Source organism: Protomyctophum parallelum (genome assembly GCF_964188405.1).
Source record: "Protomyctophum parallelum genome assembly, chromosome: 12".
In the NCBI taxonomy this organism is placed as follows: domain Eukaryota; kingdom Metazoa; phylum Chordata; class Actinopteri; order Myctophiformes; family Myctophidae; genus Protomyctophum; species Protomyctophum parallelum.
This window is the reverse complement of record NC_139712.1, coordinates 17,481,354-17,506,165: the sequence shown is the minus strand read 5'-3', so window position 1 is coordinate 17,506,165 and position 24,812 is coordinate 17,481,354. Positions and strand designations below refer to the sequence as shown.

The 24,812-nt window shown below is 42.8% G+C and overlaps 2 protein-coding genes across 2 annotated transcripts in view; one reads left to right on the top strand and one right to left on the bottom strand.

The window, feature by feature from the left end:
• The window catches only part of LOC310867544 (kinesin-1 heavy chain-like), a gene marked incomplete at both ends in the record, with an annotated part of 35,184 nt that overhangs the window by 2,046 nt on the left and 8,326 nt on the right, over window positions 1-24,812 (top strand). Inside the window, 17 exons of the mRNA XM_083777658.1 lie at window positions 4,290-4,377; window positions 5,278-5,351; window positions 5,441-5,545; window positions 6,430-6,478; window positions 6,645-6,700; window positions 7,586-7,673; window positions 11,996-12,120; window positions 12,301-12,405; window positions 13,417-13,562; window positions 14,183-14,331; window positions 15,800-16,011; window positions 16,343-16,411; window positions 17,820-18,026; window positions 20,099-20,242; window positions 20,926-21,114; window positions 22,214-22,331; window positions 24,477-24,541. Of these exons, the coding sequence (XP_083633784.1) occupies window positions 4,290-4,377; window positions 5,278-5,351; window positions 5,441-5,545; window positions 6,430-6,478; window positions 6,645-6,700; window positions 7,586-7,673; window positions 11,996-12,120; window positions 12,301-12,405; window positions 13,417-13,562; window positions 14,183-14,331; window positions 15,800-16,011; window positions 16,343-16,411; window positions 17,820-18,026; window positions 20,099-20,242; window positions 20,926-21,114; window positions 22,214-22,331; window positions 24,477-24,541 (1,989 nt within the window). The remainder of the gene's footprint in view (window positions 1-4,289; window positions 4,378-5,277; window positions 5,352-5,440; window positions 5,546-6,429; window positions 6,479-6,644; window positions 6,701-7,585; window positions 7,674-11,995; window positions 12,121-12,300; window positions 12,406-13,416; window positions 13,563-14,182; window positions 14,332-15,799; window positions 16,012-16,342; window positions 16,412-17,819; window positions 18,027-20,098; window positions 20,243-20,925; window positions 21,115-22,213; window positions 22,332-24,476; window positions 24,542-24,812) is intronic.
• LOC310867748 (large ribosomal subunit protein uL14-like) lies at window positions 1,093-1,607 on the bottom strand. Its single transcript, XM_083777867.1, has one exon. It carries the CDS (start codon window positions 1,584-1,586, stop codon window positions 1,164-1,166), a length of 423 nt encoding a protein of 140 aa, XP_083633993.1. The 5' UTR covers window positions 1,587-1,607; the 3' UTR covers window positions 1,093-1,163.

The window sequence follows — 24,812 nt, the reverse complement described above, 5'->3', positions numbered from 1 at the left end:
AATTTAGACACTTTATGTGACTTACAAAGTGCAGTAAACCGTTGCGAACCATCAACAGGGTAAATGGTTGATTAAAACTAGAGGTTCGAGCCCATCTAAAATATAGATCACATCTGTATGCCCATATATGGAGGTCTCTGCCTGTAAGTCCGCGTCCCTTTTATGCCCATGTATGGAGATCCCATATAACCAGCTCAGTGGCCTCGTGGTTAGAGTGTCTGCCCTGGGACTGGGAGGCTGGGGTTCGATCCCCAGCCGGGTCATACCAAAGACTGGGACCCAATGCCTCCCTGCTTGGCACTCAGCACTCAGCGTCAAGGGTTGGATTGGGGGTAAGTGCCTGCAACATACTAGCATCATGTCCAGGGGGCGTACTTGTACATCAAGCTGTCTCGTGCTACAGAAACAGGAGATAGATAGGCACAGTGTCTGCCCTGGGACTGGGAGGTTGGGGTTCGATCCCCAGCCGGGTCATACCAAAGACTGTAAGAAATGGGACCCAATGCCTCCCTGCTTGGCACTCAGCACTCAGCGTCAAGGGTTGTATTGGGGCTAAGTGCCTGCAACATACTAGCATCATGTCCAGGGTCAAGCTGTCTCGCGCTACAGAAACAAGAGATAGGTTCCTGCCCTATGGGCCTCATGGCTCGGCAAGGCTTACTTGTATGGAGATCCCTGATGTCATCAGTATATGCCCATATACTGTATGGGCATGCTGGAGATCTCTGTATCTGTCAGTCCATGTCCCTTTCAGGCCCGTATTTAGCTATCCCTGATGTCATACGTACAGTATATGCGTATGGATGCCCACTTTTGTGCCCATATGTGACCCATGGGGTACAATGATTTGGTACAGAAGTCAGGGATAATGGAACTCCACAATTGAGCAAAAAGTAAAACAAAGTGTGTGTGTGTGTGTGTGTGTGTGTTTTAGCCATATGAACACAGTTTGAATGTTGAAGAAGGTTTTTATTCCAACAGTAGTAGTCGTTTTATAGTCATTAAATGGTTACAATTAGATTGCAAACATGACTCTGTTTTAGAGAGTTTCCTTGCATATTTTGGGGGTTGAAGATTCCTTAGCAGAGCTGATTTTTATTTTATTTATTTTTGGCTGGCTTTACATCAGTTTTTTATTGAAAACAAACAAATGCAGGTCCAGACTAGGCAATGCTGCCAGCATTGGAAGCAATCCTGGGCCAAAGGTCAGCACACTCCTTGGCCACTGGGCCTGTGATGGCTGAACCTTTCATTTCTCCTTTTACGTTTACTATGACACCGGCGTTGTCTTCAAAGTAGAGAAACATGCCATCCTTTCGCCTATACGACTTCCGCTGCCGTATCACCACCGCAGGATGCACCTTCTTCCTGAGTTCTGGCTTGCCTTTCTTGACTGTGGCCATGACCATGTCACCAACTCCTGCAGCAGGCAGACGGTTCAGACGACCCTTGATGCCCTTCACAGAGATGATGTACAGGTTTTTACCTCCTGTGTTGTCGGCGCAGTTGATAACCGCTCCCACTGGGAGACCCAGTGAGATGCGGAACTTGGCTCCAGAAGCCCCACCACGTCCTCTCTTAGACATTGCTGCCGAGGGGAAAGAGGAAGACGGAAAAAGGAATTGTGGGATATGAAGTTGTGAAGACAGTGAAGTAGATCCTTAGCAGAGCTGACTGACATGATTGCACCTGATGCCATGACCTCACATTGAGGTTAGACAACGAACTCCATATTTGGCCGTAGCGGCTGAGTCATGATGACATGAATGTGATGTCAGAGGTCTGCCCGCCGGTGGGCCGGTTCTCCCTTAATCCAATTTTAAATATAGAATAAATGATGATGATGAAATAACATAACATACTATATGCAGCTATCTACATAACATAACATAACATCTCTCTACTAGTCAGCACCAGAAGAACATCAAATCAAATTATCAAATAGTGCAGACACAAAGATATTATTAGTTGCAAGAGGGTGAGGTGGAGTGTTAAGATGTCAGTCTGCCAGAAGTAGAGGAGAGATTAAGAGGAAACACTGCTGGACTAAAAACAAAGTGAAATAAGTCTCCTTAGGGGAAACCTTTTAACACTGCTGCCCGTGTTAAAGAGCTGCTCTGGTCTTGTCTCTCTGCATCAGCTTGTGCTACTTACAAAAACACACAGCTTGTGATGAGGTCATAGGAAACACATGGCACATCTAGTCAGTCAGGTGGAAAGTCTGTCATTTACACTGATTATGTGAACAGTCGGGTGAAATGGCACTTGGCAGTGAATGAAAGTCTCAAAGTCTGATTCAAGTCACTGTGTAGTCTCATCTTCTGGCTCAGAATTCTCTGGCTGACTTTTGGGCTCAAGGGTTTAGACTACACGATGTTCTTCAAGAGGTTGATGTAACATTCTATTTCTATTCATCTCCAAATAGCCTATGCTAAATGGTGATAATGATGATAGTTTATTTGGTCCTTTTCAGCACAATACATCACAATAATAACAAAAAAAGAATGCAGAAGAAAACTAGAAAAAGTGCCCTTCTGGGCACAGGTCTCCACCAGGATAGGAATGTAGGACATTGCAGCTTGCCTTCATCTGGTGGTTGGATAAAAGGGCAACAAAAGTAAATTAGAGGTAAAAACACTTTTCGGCCAGTTATAGCGCCACCTTGAGGCTGAGTTGAAATTGTTCATGTGGCATTTCGTCCTCGGCCTAGTGGGAATGTGGGTGCACAATTTCACGGAAATCACGCGATGTGTTCATGATTTGCAGCATTTTGTTTGAAACTGAGCACTCCTGTGAACTTTGGAAGCCAATCTTAACCAATCAGGATGGAGTCTGAGAAATCTGAAAGACCGGTTTCGTTGATTGGCTCTAGAGAGACTGTGTACCAATTTGCGTGGTGTTTGGACAAAATCTGTAGGTGTACTGTGCAAAAACTTGTTTTGCACAAAGCGGCCTCCTGGTGGCGCTATAACAGGCCGTTCTGGACATTTTGGGGCAGAGGTTCATCGTTGGCATCCAGGGAGTGTGTGTGCAAAATTTGGCATCGACCGGGTTAACGGTGGCCGAGATTAGCTGCTCACGGACACACGGACGGACGGACACACACACACACACACGGACGGACGGACGGACGGACGGACGGAGTGCAAAACATACTCTCCCCCCATGCCTTCGGCCTGGTGGAGACAATAACGGACCAAAAGGGTGTAGGCTGAAGCTAGGAGCTTATTTTTGCCTACCCCGATTGTATACAGGAAAAATATTACAAAATCAATCAGCAAAATCAAATGGTGGATCATGATGCATCTGATAAAGACAGTCGTGGTTGATATTAGGTCTTGATACAAATATGGCTTTTCTGCAATTCTCCAAAACGTCGTAAACTGCACAGATCTGTCTATGCTGTTATTGGCCTAATAGTGAGCCACATGACAGAGCACTAGTGGCGACCAGGAAAATGCCCCCTGAAGTGCGGCAATATTTTGGGAAGTTAGATGAGAGTTAATTTGTTCTTCATAATTTTCCACGGACATACTGATCGTAAATTACCACAAGAATATATTTCTTTCTCCTCTGATTCATTTGAGAGGTAGATAATAAAGATACAGACAGATCAGAGTTCTCCGCCAGACTTCAGTATTACAATATCATTGTCTGACCTTCTGGGAAGAGTGAGACAGCACATCACCATCCAATAGAAAGCCTTCGAATCCAGTAATGAAGAGTGAGACAGCACATCACCATCCAATAGAAAGCCTTAGAATCCAGTAATGAACAAACCCGTTTTTCTCTGCAGCACCCTAGCTGTGCCACAGTGATTTGGGCTGAGTATTAGCCTGGCAATGGGCAACACTGTGGTGCTTCTTCTGTATTGTTTTAGAGGGGTCCCCTCCTATATTCAGCTATTCAGTGTATATTTTCCTCCTACACTACAACATTAAATTCCCATTGACAATGAATAGAGAATTTGACATCATAGTGTCTGAGCAAATCGGCTTAGTGTCTATTTTTGTCTTACACAAACATTACATTCCCATAGATAATAAATGGAGAATGTTACATAATGTCTGAGCAAATAGACATGTTACGTCATAATGACAACGATGATGATGATAAGAGCGCCCCTCACTTCACACGAGTGTGAGTTTTACCACGTGACAGCTCATGTAAGCTAACCGATAGCATTTATTGGCATAGCATGTATTATTTCCAACTCAAAACTGTGACTAGGTTTTGATATAGGCCTATAAACAGTGTTGTAACCATTCCTAACCCCCTCTCTTTCACAGGATAAACCGTTCTACTTTGACCGTGTCTTCCAGTCCAATACTACTCAGGAGCAGTTCTACAATGCTGTTGCTTGTAGAACTGTCAAAGGTAGGCTGTAGACAAAGGCGGTCAAACTGGACCTGGGTGTCACAAACAGCCTGTGAAGGGGTCCAATCCAACATATGATATGATATACTTCTAATTGATAAGAGCTGTGCACAAGAATTGTGCTGGGAGCTGTGTTTTCTCCCTTTGCCTTATCTTAAAGAAATAAAATAAATAGTTATAATTGTGTATCCTATATTTACAATTTGTTTAGTTGTACATTTGTGTCTGCTAATATTTTGATTTCAAATTGTTTATTCATGGAAAGGGTGGAGTGACCGGCTACCAAAAAGGGGAAGAAAATATATGTTTTTAATCTCTCATAACAATTGTCTTGCGGCCTGCTATAAGTTAGTAATTAATAAGTAATGCTTGCCTAGACACTATGGGACCCTGACGAAGGCTTAACAGCCGAAACACGTAGGCCTGTCTTTTTTTAATGCCCTTTGCCGAGCTTATGCTTTATCTAAATAAAGGCTTTTCCCTTGACTGTAAAAGAGTGCCTTGGCTTGTAGTACCACTTGCTAGGCAATATTCTTCTTAAGAAACAAAATTAATTAAAGTTATATATTTTGTAGTTAAAGCACAAAGACACATGAAAACGGTAAAAAGACCAATAGATGCTTAAAGTGAATGGCACATCGAGTGGCAAAGCAACGTGCAAAGTGAGTTTAACATTGTTTAATGTTGTTTAATGCAATCAGATAGGACTTTTCTGTGTGGTCGTATGGGCTGTCAAGGCCAGAAAGTAGTTTTTTGTCACTCAGTAGGCCTTCCTGGTTTGATGATGATGTCACGCGCATACCCTCTATAAACAAGGGCATGACTATGCATTAGTGCATGTACTGTACAACATTTCTCTCATCACTGTGTCTGACTATACTGTATATACTGTATATGCAGATGTCCTGGGAGGCTACAACGGGACAATATTTGCCTATGGGCAAACCGCCTCAGGCAAAACGCACACCATGGAGGTAAGATGAGCTGGAATGTTATGAGTAACGTGACGTCTTCTACTAGCCTGACATCGGTACTAATGTTCTGGGTTCTATGCTTCATAAAGGGGAACCTCCATGACCCAGACATGATGGGGATTATTCCCAGAATAATTCAAGACATCTTCAGCTACATCTATTCCATGGATGAAAACCTGGAGTTTCATATCAAAGTATGTCAATAATTTCATAACCTTCTTCTTGTAAGCTTCTAAGTTCATGCTCAACATTTGGGACTGTTAATGAAACACAAATCACAATGTCTAATCTAATGGGGTTGGCGTCAAAGTTGCAAATTGGATAGAGGGAAACGATTCACCTAACCTGACTCCGCCAGATGGTGGCAGTATTGAGTTCACCAGTTCCCTCCTCCTGCCTGCATCTGGGATCTCTCAAGCAGAAACGATGAACCCGGAAGCAGCGGGACAAACATTTGATATCTCCATAATCATTTCGAGTTGTAGTCTTGTTAGGTTGTGTTTACTTCAATATGTCATAAGTCTCGCGTTGATCCCGCCTCTAGCGGCCTCATACAGCCGCATATCGCTCCGGACAGAATTGGACCGGAGTACATCATCTCTGCCTGAGAGTTCCCAGACTCTCCCTGCTGGCAGAATGCAAATGTTGTCCAGCAGGGGGAGTGGTTTCACTGCAGGCTACCACTCACCCACCACCGCTGAGACCCGGGTTTGACTCCCAGCAGCAGCAGTTCTTCTGGCTTGGCCAGGTGTTCGTAGGGTGGGAAGCCAGCAGTAGATTTGTGTGCGTCCTTATCAACGTACTAGTGAGTCGTAGCAAAAGCTGCTGGTTGTTCTGGGCACCTGTTCAGCGGGGTGGGTTACTGGTGAACATATTGTGAACTTCTGTGAAACTCCTTGCTGTCAGTTGGAAGATGCAGAAGAGATGTGGTTGTCTACTACACCCTTGTCCTGACTATTACAGTGACAAGGACCACATTACCCTTGTGTAGAATTGGCATTGACAATTACTAAATTGGCAGAAAATTATATACAGTTGTTTAAAAAAAAAGTCTAACTGAGGGGCCACTGCTTTACAGGTGTCGTATTTTGAAATCTATTTGGACAAGATCAAGGACCTATTAGATGGTTTGTACCTCCCTTTACATCCTTCTCTGAGGTTCTTATAGTATTTATGTTATTTCAAATACAGCATACGCTAAGTTGCTAACCCCACACCCAGGCATCACCTATCAAATAGGATGTTCTCCTGTTAGGTAGTTGTCTAACTCTAACACACTCTGTTCTTTCACAGTATCAAAAACCAACCTGTCTGTGCATGAGGACAAGAACAGGGTGCCGTATGTCAAGGTGAGAGACCCAAAGAAACTATAGAGAACTTAAAGACCAACACTTTAACCCATTTAGGCCTGAGGCCTTCTAAATCCTGTTTTCTGAAAAACTTCAAATATTTATATAGCAGCATAATTTTTTTTTACATTTTTGAATACTGTACAAAGTGTACATACTGTACAGAACCCAAAAATGGGTTCCCGGCCTGAAGGGGTAAAACACCAAAAGGGGTTCCCGCCCAGATCTGCATTATGTATGTCTATTTGATGTTGTGGAGCTGTGCGTCTCAGTAGAGAGTTATTGTCTGCCAGTGAAGCAATAGAAAATGTGCCTACCGGCATATATGTTGTTTAAGAATGTTTTTGTAATACAATGACTGCAGGACTTATGGATAATCACATAGTCAGGAAATAATTTACTTAACCACTTTTTACCTTGCATCCCTACTTTGAGCATACTGTAGGCTAAAATTGTCACAACTTAAAAAGATGTCTGACCTACAAGTTCGGAATGTAAATAACTATTTTGTAACGTGACAATGTATAAAATTGGACTTAAGTGGTTAAGTGACCTAATATGTTTTTATTGTACATTAGATGTAAAGTTTGACCGTAAAATAGTGTTGCACAATTTCTCTATGACATTTAATACATATTCTAGTTATTTTTCTAGAGATCAATGCAAAGACAGTTGAGTTAAGTGAAGAGAACTCTCCCATCTTCGATGCCATAAGGCTTTGAAATCACCAAAGTAACAAACATGGTTCCCTTGAACATAGTTGTTCCTTTGTAAAGACCCATCCCGCTGGGCCTTTATCTTCGTTTGAAACAGCGGTTCTCAGTAAGTGTGTGTTTGCGTGTGTGTGTGTGTGTGTGTGTGTGTGTGTGTGTGTTTGTCCCCCAGGGGAGCACAGAGCGTTTTGTGTGCAGCTACGAGGAGGTCATGGACGCTGTAGACGAAGGCAAGAACAACAGACACGTGGCCTACACAAGTGAGTTTCAACACTGAGCTCCTTCAGTCCCGACCGACGCCTGTCATGGGTTCAACCTTAGTGGACCTCCTGACTGTATGTGACGACCAGGCTCACACCATGGAGCCCTCCGAGCTTCACAGACCCGGTGACAAGTTACCTTTTAGCCCAGGGCTACTAAATAACCTCCGCAAAGGGTGACTTACTCAGCAGAAATGTCAAAAAAGAAATAGCCATGGGCCTTTATGACTACTGATGAGCGGGGCTGTGTCACTTATCTGAAATTATATTCAGAACAGCCGCTGATTATCTTTGTTTCCTTGGAAGTTTTACAAGGCCTTGCAGCTCATTTGTGTTTAAGTAGGGGCTGCACAATTTACACATTTGTTTAATTTGAATTGCTGCAATTTCCAAAACGCAAGATACTTGAGGCAGCCGCAGATATGATCTCGGGTGCTGTAAATGTAAACATGCATTATCGTCCCCATACCTCCATATTTACAACTGTAAATGTAAACATGCATTATCGTCCCCATACCTCCATATTTACTACTGTAAATGTAAACATGCATTATCGTCCCCATACCTCCATATTTACTACTGTAAATGTAAACATGCATTATCGTCCCCATACCTCCATATTTACAACTGTAAATGTAAACATGCATTATCGTCCCCATACCTCCATATTTACAACTGTAAATGTAAACATGCATTATCGTCCCCATACCTCCATATTTACAACTGTAAATGTAAACATGCATTATCGTCCCCATACCTCCATATTTACAACTGTAAATGTAAACATACATTATCGTCCCCATACCTCCATATTTACAACTGTAAATGTAAACATGCATTATCGTCCCCATACCTCCATATTTACAACTGTAAATGTAAACATACATTATCGTCCCCATACCTCCATATTTACTACTGTAAATGTAAACATGCATTATCGTCCCCATACCTCCATATTTACAACTGTAAATGTAAACATGCATTATCGTCCCCATACCTCCATATTTACAACTGTAAATGTAAACATGCATTATCGTCCCCATACCTCCATATTTACAACTATAAATGTAAACATGCATTATCCTCCCCATACCTCCATATTTACAACTGTAAATGTAAACATGCATTATCGTCCCCATACCTCCATATTTACAACTGTAAATTTAAACATGCATTATCGTCCCCATACCTCCACATTTACAACTGTAAATGTAAACATGCATTATCGTCCCCATACCTCCATATTTACAACTGTAAATGTAAACATGCATTATCCTCCCCATACCTCCACATTTACTACTGTAAATGTAAACATGCATTATCGTCCCCATACCTCCATATTTACAACTGTAAATGTAAACATGCATTATCGTCCCCATACCTCCATATTTAAACATGCATTATAGTCCCCATACCTCCATATTTAAACATGCATTATCGTCCCCATACCTCCATATTTACTACTGTAAATGTAAACATGCATTATCGTCCCCATACCTCCATATTTACTACTGTAAATGTAAACATGCATTATCGTCCCCATACCTCCACATTTAAACATGCATTATCGTCCCCATACCTCCATATTTACTACTGTAAATGTAAACATGCATTATCGTCCCCATACCTCCATATTTACTACTGTAAATGTAAACATGCATTATCGTCCCCATACCTCCATATTTACTACTGTAAATGTAAACATGCATTATCGTCCCCATACCTCCACATTTAAACATGCATTATCGTCCCCATACCTCCATATTTACTACTGTAAATGTAAACATACATTATCGTCCCCATACCTCCATATTTACAACTGTAAATGTAAACATGCATTATCGTCCCCATACCTCCATATTTACAACTGTAAATGTAAACATGCATTATCGTCCCCATACCTCCATATTTACAACTGTAAATGTAAACATACATTATCGTCCCCATACCTCCATATTTACAACTGTAAATGTAAACATGCATTATCGTCCCCATACCTCCATATTTACAACTGTAAATGTAAACATGCATTATCGTCCCCATACCTCCATATTTACTACTGTAAATGTAAACATGCATTATCGTCCCCATACCTCCATATTTACAACTGTAAATGTAAACATACATTATCGTCCCCATACCTCCACATTTACTACTGTAAATGTAAACATGCATTATCGTCCCCATACCTCCATATTTACAACTGTAAATGTAAACATGCATTATCGTCCCCATGCCTCCACATTTACTACTGTAAATGTAAACATGCATTATCGTCCCCATACCTCCATATTTACAACTGTAAATGTAAACATGCATTATCGTCCCCATACCTCCATATTTACAACTGTAAATGTAAACATACATTATCGTCCCCATACCTCCATATTTACAACTGTAAATGTAAACATGCATTATCGTCCCCATACCTCCACATTTACTACTGTAAATGTAAACATGCATTATCGTCTCCATACCTCCATATTTACAACTGTAAATGTAAACATGCATTATCGTCTCCATACCTCCACATTTACAACTGTAAATGTAAACATGCATTATCGTCCCCATACCTCCATATTTACTACTGTAAATGTAAACATGCATTATCGTCCCCATACCTCCATATTTACAACTGTAAATGTAAACATGCATTATCGTCCCCATACCTCCATATTTACAACTGTAAATGTAAACATGCATTATCGTCCCCATACCTCCATATTTACAACTGTAAATGTAAACATACATTATCGTCCCCATACCTCCATATTTACTACTGTAAATGTAAACATGCATTATCGTCCCCATACCTCCATATTTACAACTGTAAATGTAAACATGCATTATCGTCCCCATACCTCCATATTTACAACTGTAAATTTAAACATACATTATCGTCCCCATACCTCCATATTTACTACTGTAAATGTAAACATGCATTATCGTCCCCATACCTCCATATTTACAACTGTAAATGTAAACATGCATTATCGTCCCCATACCTCCATATTTACAACTGTAAATGTAAACATGCATTATCGTCCCCATACCTCCATATTTACAACTGTAAATGTAAACATACATTATCGTCCCCATACCTCCATATTTACAACTGTAAATGTAAACATGCATTATCGTCCCCATACCTCCATATTTACAACTGTAAATGTAAACATGCATTATCGTCCCCATACCTCCACATTTACTACTGTAAATGTAAACATGCATTATCGTCTCCATACCTCCACATTTACAACTGTAAATGTAAACATGCATTATCGTCCCCATACCTCCATATTTACAACTGTAAATGTAAACATGCATTATCGTCCCCATACCTCCACATTTACTACTGTAAATGTAAACATGCATTATCGTCCCCATACCTCCATATTTAAACATGCATTATCGTCCCCATACCTCCATATTTACAACTGTAAATGTAAACATGCATTATCGTCCCCATACCTCCATATTTACAACTGTAAATGTAAACATGCATTATCGTCCCCATACCTCCATATTTACTACTGTAAATTTAAACATGCATTATCGTCCCCATACCTCCATATTTACAACTGTAAATGTAAACATGCATTATCGTCCCCATACCTCCATATTTACAACTGTAAATGTAAACATGCATTATCGTCCCCATACCTCCATATTTACTACTGTAAATTTAAACATGCATTATCGTCCCCATACCTCCATATTTACAACTGTAAATGTAAACATGCATTATCGTCCCCATACCTCCATATTTACTACTGTAAATTTAAACATGCATTATCGTCCCCATACCTCCATATTTACAACTGTAAATTTAAACATGCATTATCGTCCCCATACCTCCACATTTACTACTGTAAATGTAAACATGCATTATCGTCCCCATACCTCCATATTTACAACTGTAAATGTAAACATGCATTATCGTCCCCATATACCTCCACATTTACTGCTGAAAAACCTTAACGTCAGCTTTATTGTCCATACTTCTAATCTCATGTGAATTGTATTTGTTGTGCAGTCCCATGTTTAATACTAGAAAATGTGTTGCTGCCTCTGAGACAACAAATGTTTACGTTTTTTAAAGTATTCATCGCTAAATGTCATGAAGTAAAAAAAGGGGAATTGAATTGATCTTGGTGTAGTATCGATGCGCAATGTTTCTTATGAGCGTCCTAGTTGGTGTAATTAAATTGATGGTTAATTGTGTGTGTGCGTGTGTGTGGGTACGTGCGTACGTGCGTGTGTGTGTGTGTGTGTCTGTGTGTGTCTGTGTGTGTCTGTGTGTGTCTGTGTCTCCAACTCAGACATGAATGAGCAAAGCTCCAGAAGTCATAGCATCTTCCTCATTAACATAAAGCAGGAAAACAACCAGACGGGACAGAAACTCACTGGCAAGCTGTACCTGGTCGACCTGGCTGGGAGCGAAAAAGTACATCACTATTCCTCCATCTTATCACTATATTAGACATGTATGTGTTTGGTTTGTTTTCATCTGGGCTGTGTGTGTGTGTGTGTGTGTGTGTGTGTGTGTGTGTGTGTGTGTGTGTGTGTGTGTGTGTGTGTGTGTGTGTGTGTGTGTGTGTGCATGCGTGTGTGTGTGTGTTTATAGCTGGGTAAAACCGGAGCAGAGGGCACGGTGTTGGACGAAGCCAAGATGATCAACAAGTCCCTGTCGTCGTTAGGAAACGTCATCTCAGCTCTGGCTGAAGGCTCGGTGAGCGAGGGTATCAGTGTCTGTAGGCTCACCAGACATTTCAGTGGGTGCACCGTGCATATACTGCATATTATTACGGCTTATTATTTTGCCAGCGGGTGCGTCAGCTCCTGCGCACCCGTTGACGCCGTTGCCTCACACCTTTCGATCTAGCATACAACATTGTTGGATGCTAGATGTAAACAAAGGGTTTGTTTACATCTTGCCCCAATGCATTTCCAATGGGTTTAACACAACATTTTTGTTGTACGGCTTTCGACTGTGTTTCAACTGCCCCTCCCCCTCCCCCTCCTACAACACAAATGTTGTATCAAATCACGTGACTCCCATTGGAAATGCATTGCGAGGTTGCATCAGTAAACAAGTCTCATGCATCAGCTATACAACAATCTGTTGTGAAGGTGTGAGCCAGGCCTTAGAGGTTTCATGACATCAAATTTATATATTTTTGTTTTTCTGACCTCAATTACACCCAAAAACCTGAACTTGGTGGTCTGAATAATTTGTGGTTGGTCTGTGGATTGTGACATCACAGTCCATTCTCACACGGCAAAACAAAAAAAAAAGCCTTTAAATACACGTTTTCTAAAGCCAGTATGTCATGAAACCTTTAACAATGTACAAACAATGTACAATTTAGGCATTTAGGAGACTCTTACAGAGTAACCCATTTTGGACTGAGGTCGATTAAAAAAAGGCTTCTAAATCCTAACAGTTTTCTGAAAAACCCATGTTTCTATGTCAGTTGTGCTCAACCAAGGGTGTGTTCGACCCCCAGAATTATCTCTATTGGGCCACTGACCCCCATCTCAAAATATTTTGTTCTAGGGACCCCCCCAGAAGCAAATATTTGAGTTAAAAATGTTCTCTCTGAAATATATATTCAAAGATTTGCGCCACATTTTCACAACTTTAAAAAAATAGCTAAAGTATAACGTAATGCTTAAAAGTGCAATAAACCCTTGAGCATACTTGGTAGCCAAGTACAAATCCGATCTTGTCTTCTGTCAGCCATATGTACCATACAGAGACAGCAAGATGACCCGTATCCTTCAGGACTCTCTGGGGGGGAACTGTCGGACCACCATGGTCATCTGCTGCTCGCCCTCCGATAACAACGAGGCTGAGACCCGATCCACGCTAATGTTTGGACAAAGGTGCTCACTCACTCGCTCGCTCGCTCGCACACTCGCTCACTCGCTCACTCACTCACTCTCTCACTCACTCACTCACTCGCTCGCTCACTCACTCGCTCACTCCCTCACTCGCTCACTCACTCACTCACTCACTCGCTCACTCGCTCGCTCACTCACTCGCTTGCTCACTCGCTCGCTCACTCACTCACTCGCTCATTCACTCACTCACTCGCTCGCTCACTCACTCGCTCACTTGCTCACTTACTCACTCACTCACTCACTCACTGCACCATTTACCTCCCCCTCTCTCTCTCTCGCATTCTGCTGATGTGAATTCAACAACAACTCAACAGAGAACACATTAAAATGTGTTAATGTGTACATTAACCTTGTATACAGAGAGAGAGAGAGAGAGAGAGAGAGAGAGAGAGAGATGCAGGTGTTACATTACAGTTCCTTCTCTCTCTCTCTCTCTCTCTCTCTCTCTCTCTCTCTCTCTCTCTCTCTGTCATCATTCAGTCCGAGAACGGTAGAGAACAGTATCCTTGTATATCCTTGAAAAAGAGCTGCAGACAGGTATTACGTTGTTTATTCTCTCTCTCTCTCTCTCTCTCTCTCTCTGTCCTCCTACTGTACGTCAGGGCCAAGACCATCAAGAACGCGTGCGTCCTCAACGTGGAGCTGACGGCAGAGCAGTGGAAGAAGAAGTGGGAGAAGGAGAGAGAGAAGAACAAGACGTTGAGGAGCACCGTGACCTGGCTGGAGAACGAACTGAACCGCTGGAGGAACGGTGAGACAGACCATCCTATCACCTCCTCAAACCCCTCACTGCCCCTCACTGCACGGTGAGACAGAGCATCCTATAACCTCCTCAAACCCCTCACTGCCCCTCACTGCACGGTGAGACAGACCATCCTATAACCTCCTCAAACCCCTCACTGCCCCTCACTGCACGGTGAGACAGAGCATCCTATAATAACCTCCTCAAACCCCTCACTGCCCCTCACTGCACGGTGAGACAGACCATCCTATAACCTCCTCAAACCCCTCACTGCCCCTCACTGCACGGTGAGACAGAGCATCCTATAACCTCCTCAAACCCCTCACTGCCCCTCACTGCACGGTGAGACAGAGCATCCTATAACCTCCTCAAACCCCTCACTGCCCCTCACTGCACGGTGAGACAGACCATCCTATAACCTCCTCAAACCCCTCACTGCCCCTCACTGCACGGTGAGACAGAGCATCCTATACCGCTCGCTCCTCAAACCTAATCACAGGTAATGTCCCCAGGTTTGATTTCATCTTGAGACCTGTGTTTCATCTCATCCCTCCTCTCTGCTCGTGGTGTCGGTCCCAAACAATATAATTTTTTAGTGCAGAGAAGTCCCATCTCATTTTATTCTTTTTCTTTCGTGTCATGGTGCATTACAGCTGCATCACACCAGTTCCAATTGAAACTTTAGTAGGATATGGTTGACTTGATGCTCGAAAGCCAGAGAAAGACCCCTTTGTTTTTAAGGTCCATATTGGCCACACAAAATAAAGAATATTGCCTTTGTTCCCTAGTTCAGACACTTAAAATGGTCATGCTTGAATGCAATTTTTAGAGTTTAGAGCTTGTCATGGGACTGTTCTCCGACATTGCTAAACACGCATGGTGGTGTTGTTCACTCATTAACACTGAAGTGATGTAATGTTGTAAGCCAGCCAGGGTGAGGCGCACCATCCCTGGGAAACACCATAGCGCTGCAGTGAAGGAGAGGAGATATGTATAACGCGGTTGTTTGGGATGATCAGCAGGATGCTACTGTAGTTTGGCCCAGGATGCTACTGTAGTTTGGCCCAGGATGCTACTGTAGTTTGGCCCACAGATTCGTGCAACGGCGTTTGCAATGTTTGGTGTTAACTATAAAGCTAAGTTTGACGAGCTTACAAACTTGTTCTTGAACTTTGCCTTTCACTCGGAGGACAATTCCTACCCACCACTACAGAGAGCGTGGTTTGAATCCTCTGTGTTGCATCCAGCTTGGCCGGGCACTCCAACAAACTGGCCACATTTGCCGCATATAAGAAATATTAAAATGAGAAAATAGATATTTATACATATATACATATATATATAGGCGCACTGGAATTTAAGCTCAATTTCTATGAGCAACATTCTGATCAGTAAATAAAGGGAGCTTGAATTGCAGTGTGCAGATAATATCCAGGCCTCTCTTTCTGATCTGCTACGTAACGCTTCCCCCTGGCAGGCGAGAAGGTGCCGGTGGAGGAACAGTTTGACAAGGAGAAAGCTAAAGAAGATGCTAAAGAGGAGGTCCAAGCTCTGGACAATGTCCTCAACAACGACAAGACGGCGTCTACGCCCGCCAACAGTGCCATCCCTGCGGTGAAGCTGACGGATGCTGAGAAGGACAAGTGTGAGGCGGAGGTGGCCAAGCTTTACAAAGAGCTGGATGACAAGGTGAAGTTTATTTATTTTTATTTTGTATTACTCTGAAATCAAGAGAAATGGCATGGCAACAATTGCCAAAAAGTCAGGGTGGCGTAATTGTGTAAATGACTTCTACACTGATGGCACACAATTGACAGTCAGTGCTTCAATTGTGATGCCCACAGTCTGTTTTCATACAAGAGGACAGATTCAGATATGCATTGTAGACATAAAGTAATAAAAAATAACTTTAAAATATACATTTATAATTCATAATTTGCCTGTTGTCCTGCCAGTTACACACAGGATACAGAAGCTCCATTTTTGTTTCTCTCTCATATCCTCCATCGTCTTCCTCCAGGATGAAGAGATCAACCAACAGAGCCAGATGGTGGAGAAGCTGACTCAGCAGATGTTGGACCAGGAGGAGGTGAGCAGCTCCTCCTGCTAGTGACAGTCCATCCAGAACCACAGTGGTTCTGGGTCTCAACCTTTTTCATTTCCTAGACCCCAAGTTCCATTTGCATTAGGCCACAGCCTAAAGTATTGCTTTAACTCTGATGGGACCCAAAGGAGGGTCCAATTGGTTCCTAATAATCAATCATTTTGCGGGGGCACGGTGGCACAGTTGGTAGTGCTGTCGCCTCACAGCTAGAAGGTCCTGGGTTCGATTCCCGCTCGGGACGCTGTGGGTGCTGGCGGCGTGTTTCCTCCTCCGTGTCATCAGTGCCCATACCCAAAGGCGGGGTTGACGAAAGGGCCTTTCTGTGTGGAGTTTGCATGTTCTCCCCGTGTCCCCTGGGGTAGGTACCCTCACAAAAAACATGCGGTAATCCTGGTCACTAAACTGCCTCCCCCTGGCCAGCCGGGGCGCCTGATGGAGGGGAAAGGAACTGGTTGGAATAACGTGTTCCCTCCACACGCTACGTCCAACCAGGAAAACTCCCCCCTGTCAGGTGTAAAGGAGCAACTTGGACACTCATCCGTTGCTCTCCCCTTGTCCCCCATATATGGGGACTAGGTTGGCGGAGGGTGTGTAGAGCCCATGGATCACATTAGATGATTGACACAGGCGTGAAAAATGGGTTACAAAATCGTGGGATAAAAGATATATTAATAAAAACAAAAAAAAAACAATCATTTTGCTTTGGGGTAGCTCCCCGGTCCCAACTGCATTAGGGACCGGCTTTTAACCCACACACTGCAAGCTTACTAGGGAAATGGGGCGGAACCACAATAGACATAGACATGACACACTCTGCAATTCACTATTAACCACCCACCCACTATGTTTCATCGCCTTAGGCCTTTTAGCGCCTCACCAATACTGGTGTGCATGCGAGAGAAGACAGACTATGCACCCACTGCACACAAAATGAAGTGGAAACCGAGCTACACTTCCTAACCATCTGTCCACTGTACCAAGACATCAGAGACACATACTTCCCACAGATTACAACCACACACGGAGATTTTGAAAACATGACCAATGACAAAAAACTCCCATATCTGCTGGGTGAAGTACAACAATGTGCAAAGTGCAAACACAGCAGCAAGATTTGTGAGTTCCTGTGATAGGAGAAGGATATCAAATGGAACACAACCACCCTAAAGACTAATCATTGTGTATATTCCTGCACTATACCTGCATCGAGTGATCTTGGTACATAGAATTTGATCTATTGAAGATTCTGACCTTCAAATGTAGCATAATCTTTCTGCTTGCTTTGGCAATGTAAACGTATGTTTTCTCATGCCAATAAAGCCCTTTGAATTGAATTGAATTGAATTGAATTGCACTGCATGCGCCCCTTCTCCTGTTTGTCTCCACCGTGCAGCTCCTGGCCTCGTCGCGCCGCGACCACGACACCCTGCAGACGGAGCTGAACCGGCTCCTGGGGGAGAACGAGGCGTCCAAGGAGGAGGTGAAGGAGGTGCTGCAGGCCCTGGAGGAGCTGGCCGTCAACTACGACCAGAAGAGCCAGGACGTGGAGGACAAGACCAATGAGTTTGAGGCCCTCAACCAGGAGCTCAACGAGAAGTCGGTGAGTTTGAGGCCCTCAAAAGAAAATCGAAGAACGACTGACATAGAAACATAGCTTTTTCAGAAAACTGTCAGGATGTAGAAGACATTTTTAGAATCTGATCTCAGGTCAGAATGGGTTAACTGGTGCAGTACACATCCCTCAACACCGCCAGGCTCTATGTTTTTTAGGGGCGCTAGCCCCTCCTCCTATATACTGTACAGCTTTTGCCCCCACAAAATGTAACAAAAACATTAAATGCCACTGACAATGAAGGGAATAACAAATATGTCAACTTGTCTCCACACGTCTCATATATCGACAAGGAGAAATTAGGTCAAATGTCCGCCAAATATGACGTAAATCTTGTCCCCACACGTCATATTTGCCATTGACATTGAAAGGAGAAATTAGGTCACACGGGTGTGATTTTGATTCATGGCATATATTGCACGGTTGCATTTGTACACTTGCATATATACATATACTGTACATATACTGTGTGTGTGTGTGTGTGTGTGTGTGTGTGTGTGTGTGTGTGTGTGTGTGTGTGTGTGTGTGTGTGTGTGTGTGTGTGTGTGTGTGTGTGTGTGTGTGTGTGTGTGTGTGTGTGTGTGCGTGCGTGCGTGCGTGCGTGTAATTTTACTTTAAACTTGCATAGGGTCGGAGGGGGACACACAGCTAGGCATGTACGAGGTCCAACCATTTCATCCACTAGAGGGCAGCATTTTTGTACTGACATTCTGTCAGTACAAACAATTGTGTGTACACAATCACACTTATTTTCTTTGCCCTGTTACTGTAATCTGTGATGACAGGAACGAAGACGAGTCACAGCGGGAGAGCTTGTGACTTTCATTTCTTTGCATGCTGTCGGGTAGAAACCTTGTATTTGCTGCGTATGTCAACTTATTATGTAAATGAACACCCTGCTTCGTTGTACAACTGTGTCACTCAGTCAAAAGTAATAATGAAAATAGTTGATCTGCAAGCTCACAACGTGTGCTGTGAGCTTGTAGATCTGCTGTTTTCGCTATTTTCAAAAAAAGTTAAAGTGGTTAACCGTGTCTGTGGTTTTATAAGAAGAAAAGTAGCCTCGGTACCCAGGCTTTTATTTTCGTTCTCCTCTTCCAGTTGTCACTGGGGGTCATTTCATCCAGTGCAAAGGCAGAGGCCTTTTGTGGCGGTTCTGGACAACCGTGCGTCCGACTCAACACCGGGCACTGCACTCCCTGTGGGGGTGTGGAACGCCGGTGGGGCGAACGGTTCTCGAGTTACATGCATTACAGCCGTACACATCTACGTACAACAGAGACATGGTGCATGTATAGATAGATATGAGACATTAGGTGGGACAGCTATACTTTGTAATAATCTGCAAAATCTGTCAATATCCTGAAGTTGTCTTGAATTATTGCTACAACAACACTTGCCACAAAATTGCCACTAAACGTATTTATTATTATTATTATTATTATTATAAAACAGATTTTTTTCTTTAAACTACGCAAAAAAAGTAATTATGAGCATATCGAGTGTCTGACCATTGTGACCAATCACAGACGATGTTCGGTCCGAACTTTGATCGGTGGGTTGGAAGGTTTAGGTGGTACTACATCTTCTCTACAGGTACACATGTTTTGAAAGGCACTGCCAAAACTCTTAATGACATACCGTACTTTTGTCCTTATTGACCTAACTTAGCTGAACAAAGTTTGTGTTCGGTTGGAGTACGCTGCAGTATACGCTGCAGGCTGCAGCCATTATTCCTGCTGTAGGTAAACATCTTAACCCATTCTGAACGGGCACCCATTTTGGTGTCGGCATCATGTCGTGCTTTAGCTATTGAAAAATAGCAGATCTACAAGCTCATATCGCGCCACCGAGTGGCGCGATACGAGCTTGTAGGTCTGCTATTTTTGAAAAATCGAAGAGCGACTGACATTTTTAGAATCTGATCTCAGGTCAGAATGGGTTCATCAGACCAGTGTGTGTCCGGCGGAAACCTCGTATGAATCTGATCTCAGGTCAGAATGGGTTAATTTCTAAACAAGCTCCAATTCAATTCTTCTTCCTTTACTGTCTCCGAGCAGAGTTCGCTGGCCTCCATCGACTCGGAGCTGCAGAAGCTGAAGGAGATTACGAACCATCAGAAGAAGAGGACCATGGAGATGATGTCATCTCTGCTCAAAGATCTGGCGGAGATCGGCATTGCTGTGGGCAGCAAGGACATCAAGGTTGGGCATTCACTTCTAGTCATTTTTACTAGTTGCCTAGTTTACTAGTCGACTAGTCGATTTAATAGGTAGTTGTTTAACTTTTTCCTTTTTTTGGAAATAAATATTTGTACATTTAAAAACTGTGTACATTGGTGACTATAACTATAATCTACCTGCTCTTGAGGCCTACAAAATCGGGGGGAAAATAAAATAAAAAAACTTTTTTTCCTTCTTATCAACTAGCCAACTAGTACCAACAAGGTCGACTAGTGGATTTACTTGTCGACTAGTCGACTAGATGCCCTACACATCAAGGTTGCCAGTCTTATTAAGCCTTTCCACACAGTATAATCAGGATGTCTTTGTCAATGTTTGACAAAGACTTGTTGCTTATTCATTCATTCAACCTTAATTTATACCGTAGGATTGTATTAAGGGAGATGCCCTCATTGCGGTTAAATACAGTTGTCAGTTAATGACAGCAATTATAACATTTTCAAAGTCTTGCATTTCATGCCAGCTATGTTTAGGCACAAAAATATGTCCGTTCTATAACAAGTGCCTTCTGTTGGCTGCTTTTTTCCAAAAGCCCCTTTAAAGCACCAGACCTGGCCACAAGGTGACACAAACCCCATTCCTTCTCATGGTGGTCTACTCTCAGCGTCAACTGTACTGTCGCCCCCTCTGTGTCCTTCCTCCAGCAACAGGAAAGCAGCGGTCTGATTGACGAGGAGTTCACGGTGGCCCGCCTCTACATCAGCAAGATGAAGTCGGAGGTGAAGAACATGGTGAAGCGCAGCAAACAGCTGGAGAGCACCCAGACGGAGAGCGCCCAGAGTCTAGAGCAAAACGACAAGGAGCTGGCTGCGTGCCAGTTGCGCATCTCCCAGGTAACACCCCAACCACCACCACACCGCGGCAGCCTGCCCTGCTGTCATGGCAGCTGCTGCTGCTGTCAAGGAGACAGACCACTGTAGTGTCACATCTGGTTGTTGTTAGAATATTGTGTGCGCTGCAGTGTTGTTTTTGGCAGCAAATTTCTATTTTAGTTTAGTCATAGTCTTTGGACTGAAACTTTATTTAGTTTTAGTCACATTTTAGTCACCTGGAATGTCTTAGTGTTAGTCTAGTTTTAGTCGACTAAATCTCATAAGACTTTAGTCGACTAAATCTACAGTTGATTTAGTCGACTAAAATGTATTTTGGCGGGTCGTAATGAGTGTTTTTACACTTGCTGAAAATAGCCGATAGATAGAAAATAGCCGATAGATCAGCTATTTTCAGCATGCAACCAAGTGTAAAATGACTTCTACTGGATCTCTTGTCCACTAGTCCCTTCCTAACGTTTTAGTCTAGTTTTTATTTGTCGACGAAATTGTCAATATATTTAGTCTTAGTTTTAGTCATCGTAGCTTAGTTTTCATTTAGTTTCCATTTGTTTTTGTCAGTGAAAATAGGTAGTCGACGAACATATTTCGTCTTAGTTTTAGTCGACGAAAACAACACTACTGTGCTGTGAGTTAAAAGGCAGTTTTAAATAAGGCCAAGTATGTGGATTCAAGTCCCTGCTAAAGTTTGCAAGTGTCCATGAGCAACCGAGTGTGGGTGAGACAGAGGCTCTTTGGCCTACTAGCTACTTAGCTACTTCCTTGCAGATTATTATTATTTTTCAAAGTGTTTGAGTTTGGAAGTGCTCGTTGGATATCACTCAACAGCGCTGTGTACCACCTGTTTTGAATTTGCGTATAATACAGGAGTTATAATACGTTGCTTTACTGATAATGAGCACTTACAAACTCTGACACTTAATCATCTGCAAGGAATTTTGATTTAAACTGAAAACATTGTTGACTGACCAACACTTTGGGTGGAAAATATATCATTTCTGTGTGTGACCAAAGTGTGCATGCCTACTCGGTCTGGTCATGGAGTTTTTTACCTCCCGTCATTTTACTCTCTCTCTGTCCCTTGGTTCTCGGTGGTGTTTAGCATGAAGCTAAGATCAAGTCCCTGACGGAGTATCTCCACAATGTGGAGCAGAAGAAGAGGCAGTTGGAGGAGAAAATAGACTCGCTGACCGAGGAGCTGGTCCAGCTCAGTGCCCAGGGTGAGGAGAGCTGTCTGGAAAACACAACACAGCCACATCCTAACGTCCATGTTGTATAACTATAGAGCACCGAAGTCCTGACGTAACTTCGCTCATCCCGACGATTCCCCTGGTTCGCGGAAGTAATTTCTCTATGGAGAATAACATGGGGTGATCTTAATATCGTCTACTATAAGCGTTGTGGTCCAAAAATAAACAAGCTGTCTCTGCGTTATTGTCAGGGAGGTGTCTCTGTATCGTTTGCAACAGTCAGTCACTCATATATGATACAGTCTGCTTCTAGCGAAAATCTAACTAATTCAGCAGCAGTAACATTAGCGTTTTCTCTCAGTCAGTTAATTCTTCATATCCATATGAGTGAAGCGGCCGGGGTGACATGTTTATTTTTCAAACACAGTTGTTATATGAGCTGATCTAAAATCGCCTCAATGGGGATTTCAATGCAACTAAACAAATACATGAACCTGGGGACTGACGCCCTCTACTGAAAGTGACATCAGACTTCGGTGCTCTATATGAAACGCTATAGGTCCATTTTTACACCCAGATTTAAACTAATTGAGGCAGCAGTGGCCTAAATGTTTGTGGGGGACTGCACATTAGTCTGACATCCCGTTAGTCCGACAACATGACCGGTTAAAGCCCAACACACACCGACTGCGAACGCCGCGCGTCAAAACAGCCGCCTCCGTTATTTTCAATGAACCTATCCCACACCGGCTCCGTCCTGCCGCTCCGATACGCCACTGTTCTATTTTCCAGGCGTTGGCGCAGCGCTGCGCACCCGCTTCACAGACGGTGTGTGTTGGGCTTAAGACTCACCCCATGGCTTCCGCGTGCGTTTGGGATAGGGCTAGTAATGGCTTCGACTAATGAGCAGTCGGAACAATGACACGTTACCCTCATGTGACCTAAAGGTTCCCGGTTCAACCCCTCCCCTGACCAACAAAAAAATATGGGTGGGGAAGTAAAGTAATAGGCCTGTCTCACAGCCAGAGAAAGCAGGTAGGGATGTAACTCTGGTCCATAGCCTTACTCATGGACCAGAGCTACATCCCTACCTGCTTTCTCTGCACCATTTAAGGCCGTTTCCAAATGTTAAACTTAAAATGTAAAAGACCAATATTATTATGAAGAAAACAAGATGTTAAGACCGCTAAAACAAATGGAATAAAGTTTATCTTCAGAAAAAGCCTTGTTTATGGCTTCTGAATGTAGGTCTTTTAACGTAATGTAATGTGACGTCACGTGACGTCATCACCACTAGGTCTAGAAAGGGGGCGGGGAAGGGCTGTGAGACAGGCCTATTGACCGCCAAGCTCACCCCTCCCTCAACACCGCAGTGCCCTTGAGCAAGGCATTGAACCCCCCCACCGCTCCAGTGGAGCTGCTCAGTGGCCATCAGTCTCTGACTGAGGATGTACAGTTGTGCAGTTCCCAAGTCATGCAGGCCTTTGCAGGGCGTCGCTGAAAAAGAGCACTCATGCTTAGCATACCTATCCTGGGTAAATGTTAGGCCTACTGGCATTTATGAATGTGGAAATTCCTAAGCTTTCCATGCTAACTATACAATAATATAACATAATGAATTGAGTTTAAACATCTAAATGAGGATTTATTTTAGAGTTTGCGCAGCACTGCAATGGCTTAGATTATCTTTTAGCACCACCTAGTGGTGAATGCAGTGTCCTGTTGCACTATGAGAACTGTATGACTAATGTATTTTGTTGGTAGTCATGTGCTGTGTTAGGAATTGTATTGTAATTTGTGACTATAGAAATATAATAGTTTTTCCTGATAATTTAATTAATCAATGTAAGTAATTAAAACAATAAGATTATGGTAAGATATGGTAATTATTTATGAAATGCTAAATGCTCATCCCCAGACCCCAGTTACCTGAGCCCAAATAGACATTTTGAAATTGAAATTGAAATTGCTTTTGATATTGTTTAACAATGGAACAAAGACAAACATTTACCATCACATGTTTGTGAAACACATATATTATATCATTTTCTATGATGCATCACTAAACCAATTACAAAATGTTGTTGAATGATAATGGAGTATTTCATGAATCATTGCACCACATACAGTAAAGTGTCCCTGGTGCTAAAATGTTCCTGGCATTTCCCCCTCCAGAGAAAATCCACATGGAGGAGAAAGAGAATGAGAGACAATCTGAGGTTCAAGGTTCAAGGTTCAGGGTTAGTGTACTTTATTGTTACATCCTCTGTACAGGTACATAAGAGTCAAACTTATTTTGGTTTGTCCTCCTTCAGACAATGCAGCTGCATAGATAATAACAACAACGGTATAATGCTAGAAAAAGTTTAAAAAAAAATCAAATAAAAACATTTAGAGAAAAGAGAGTGCAAAAAAGATAATATAATAGAGCATCTTGAAATGTACATGTACAAAATCTAGGTATATTGGTATACACCAACGGCATATTTTTCCCCAGTAGCTGCTACCTAA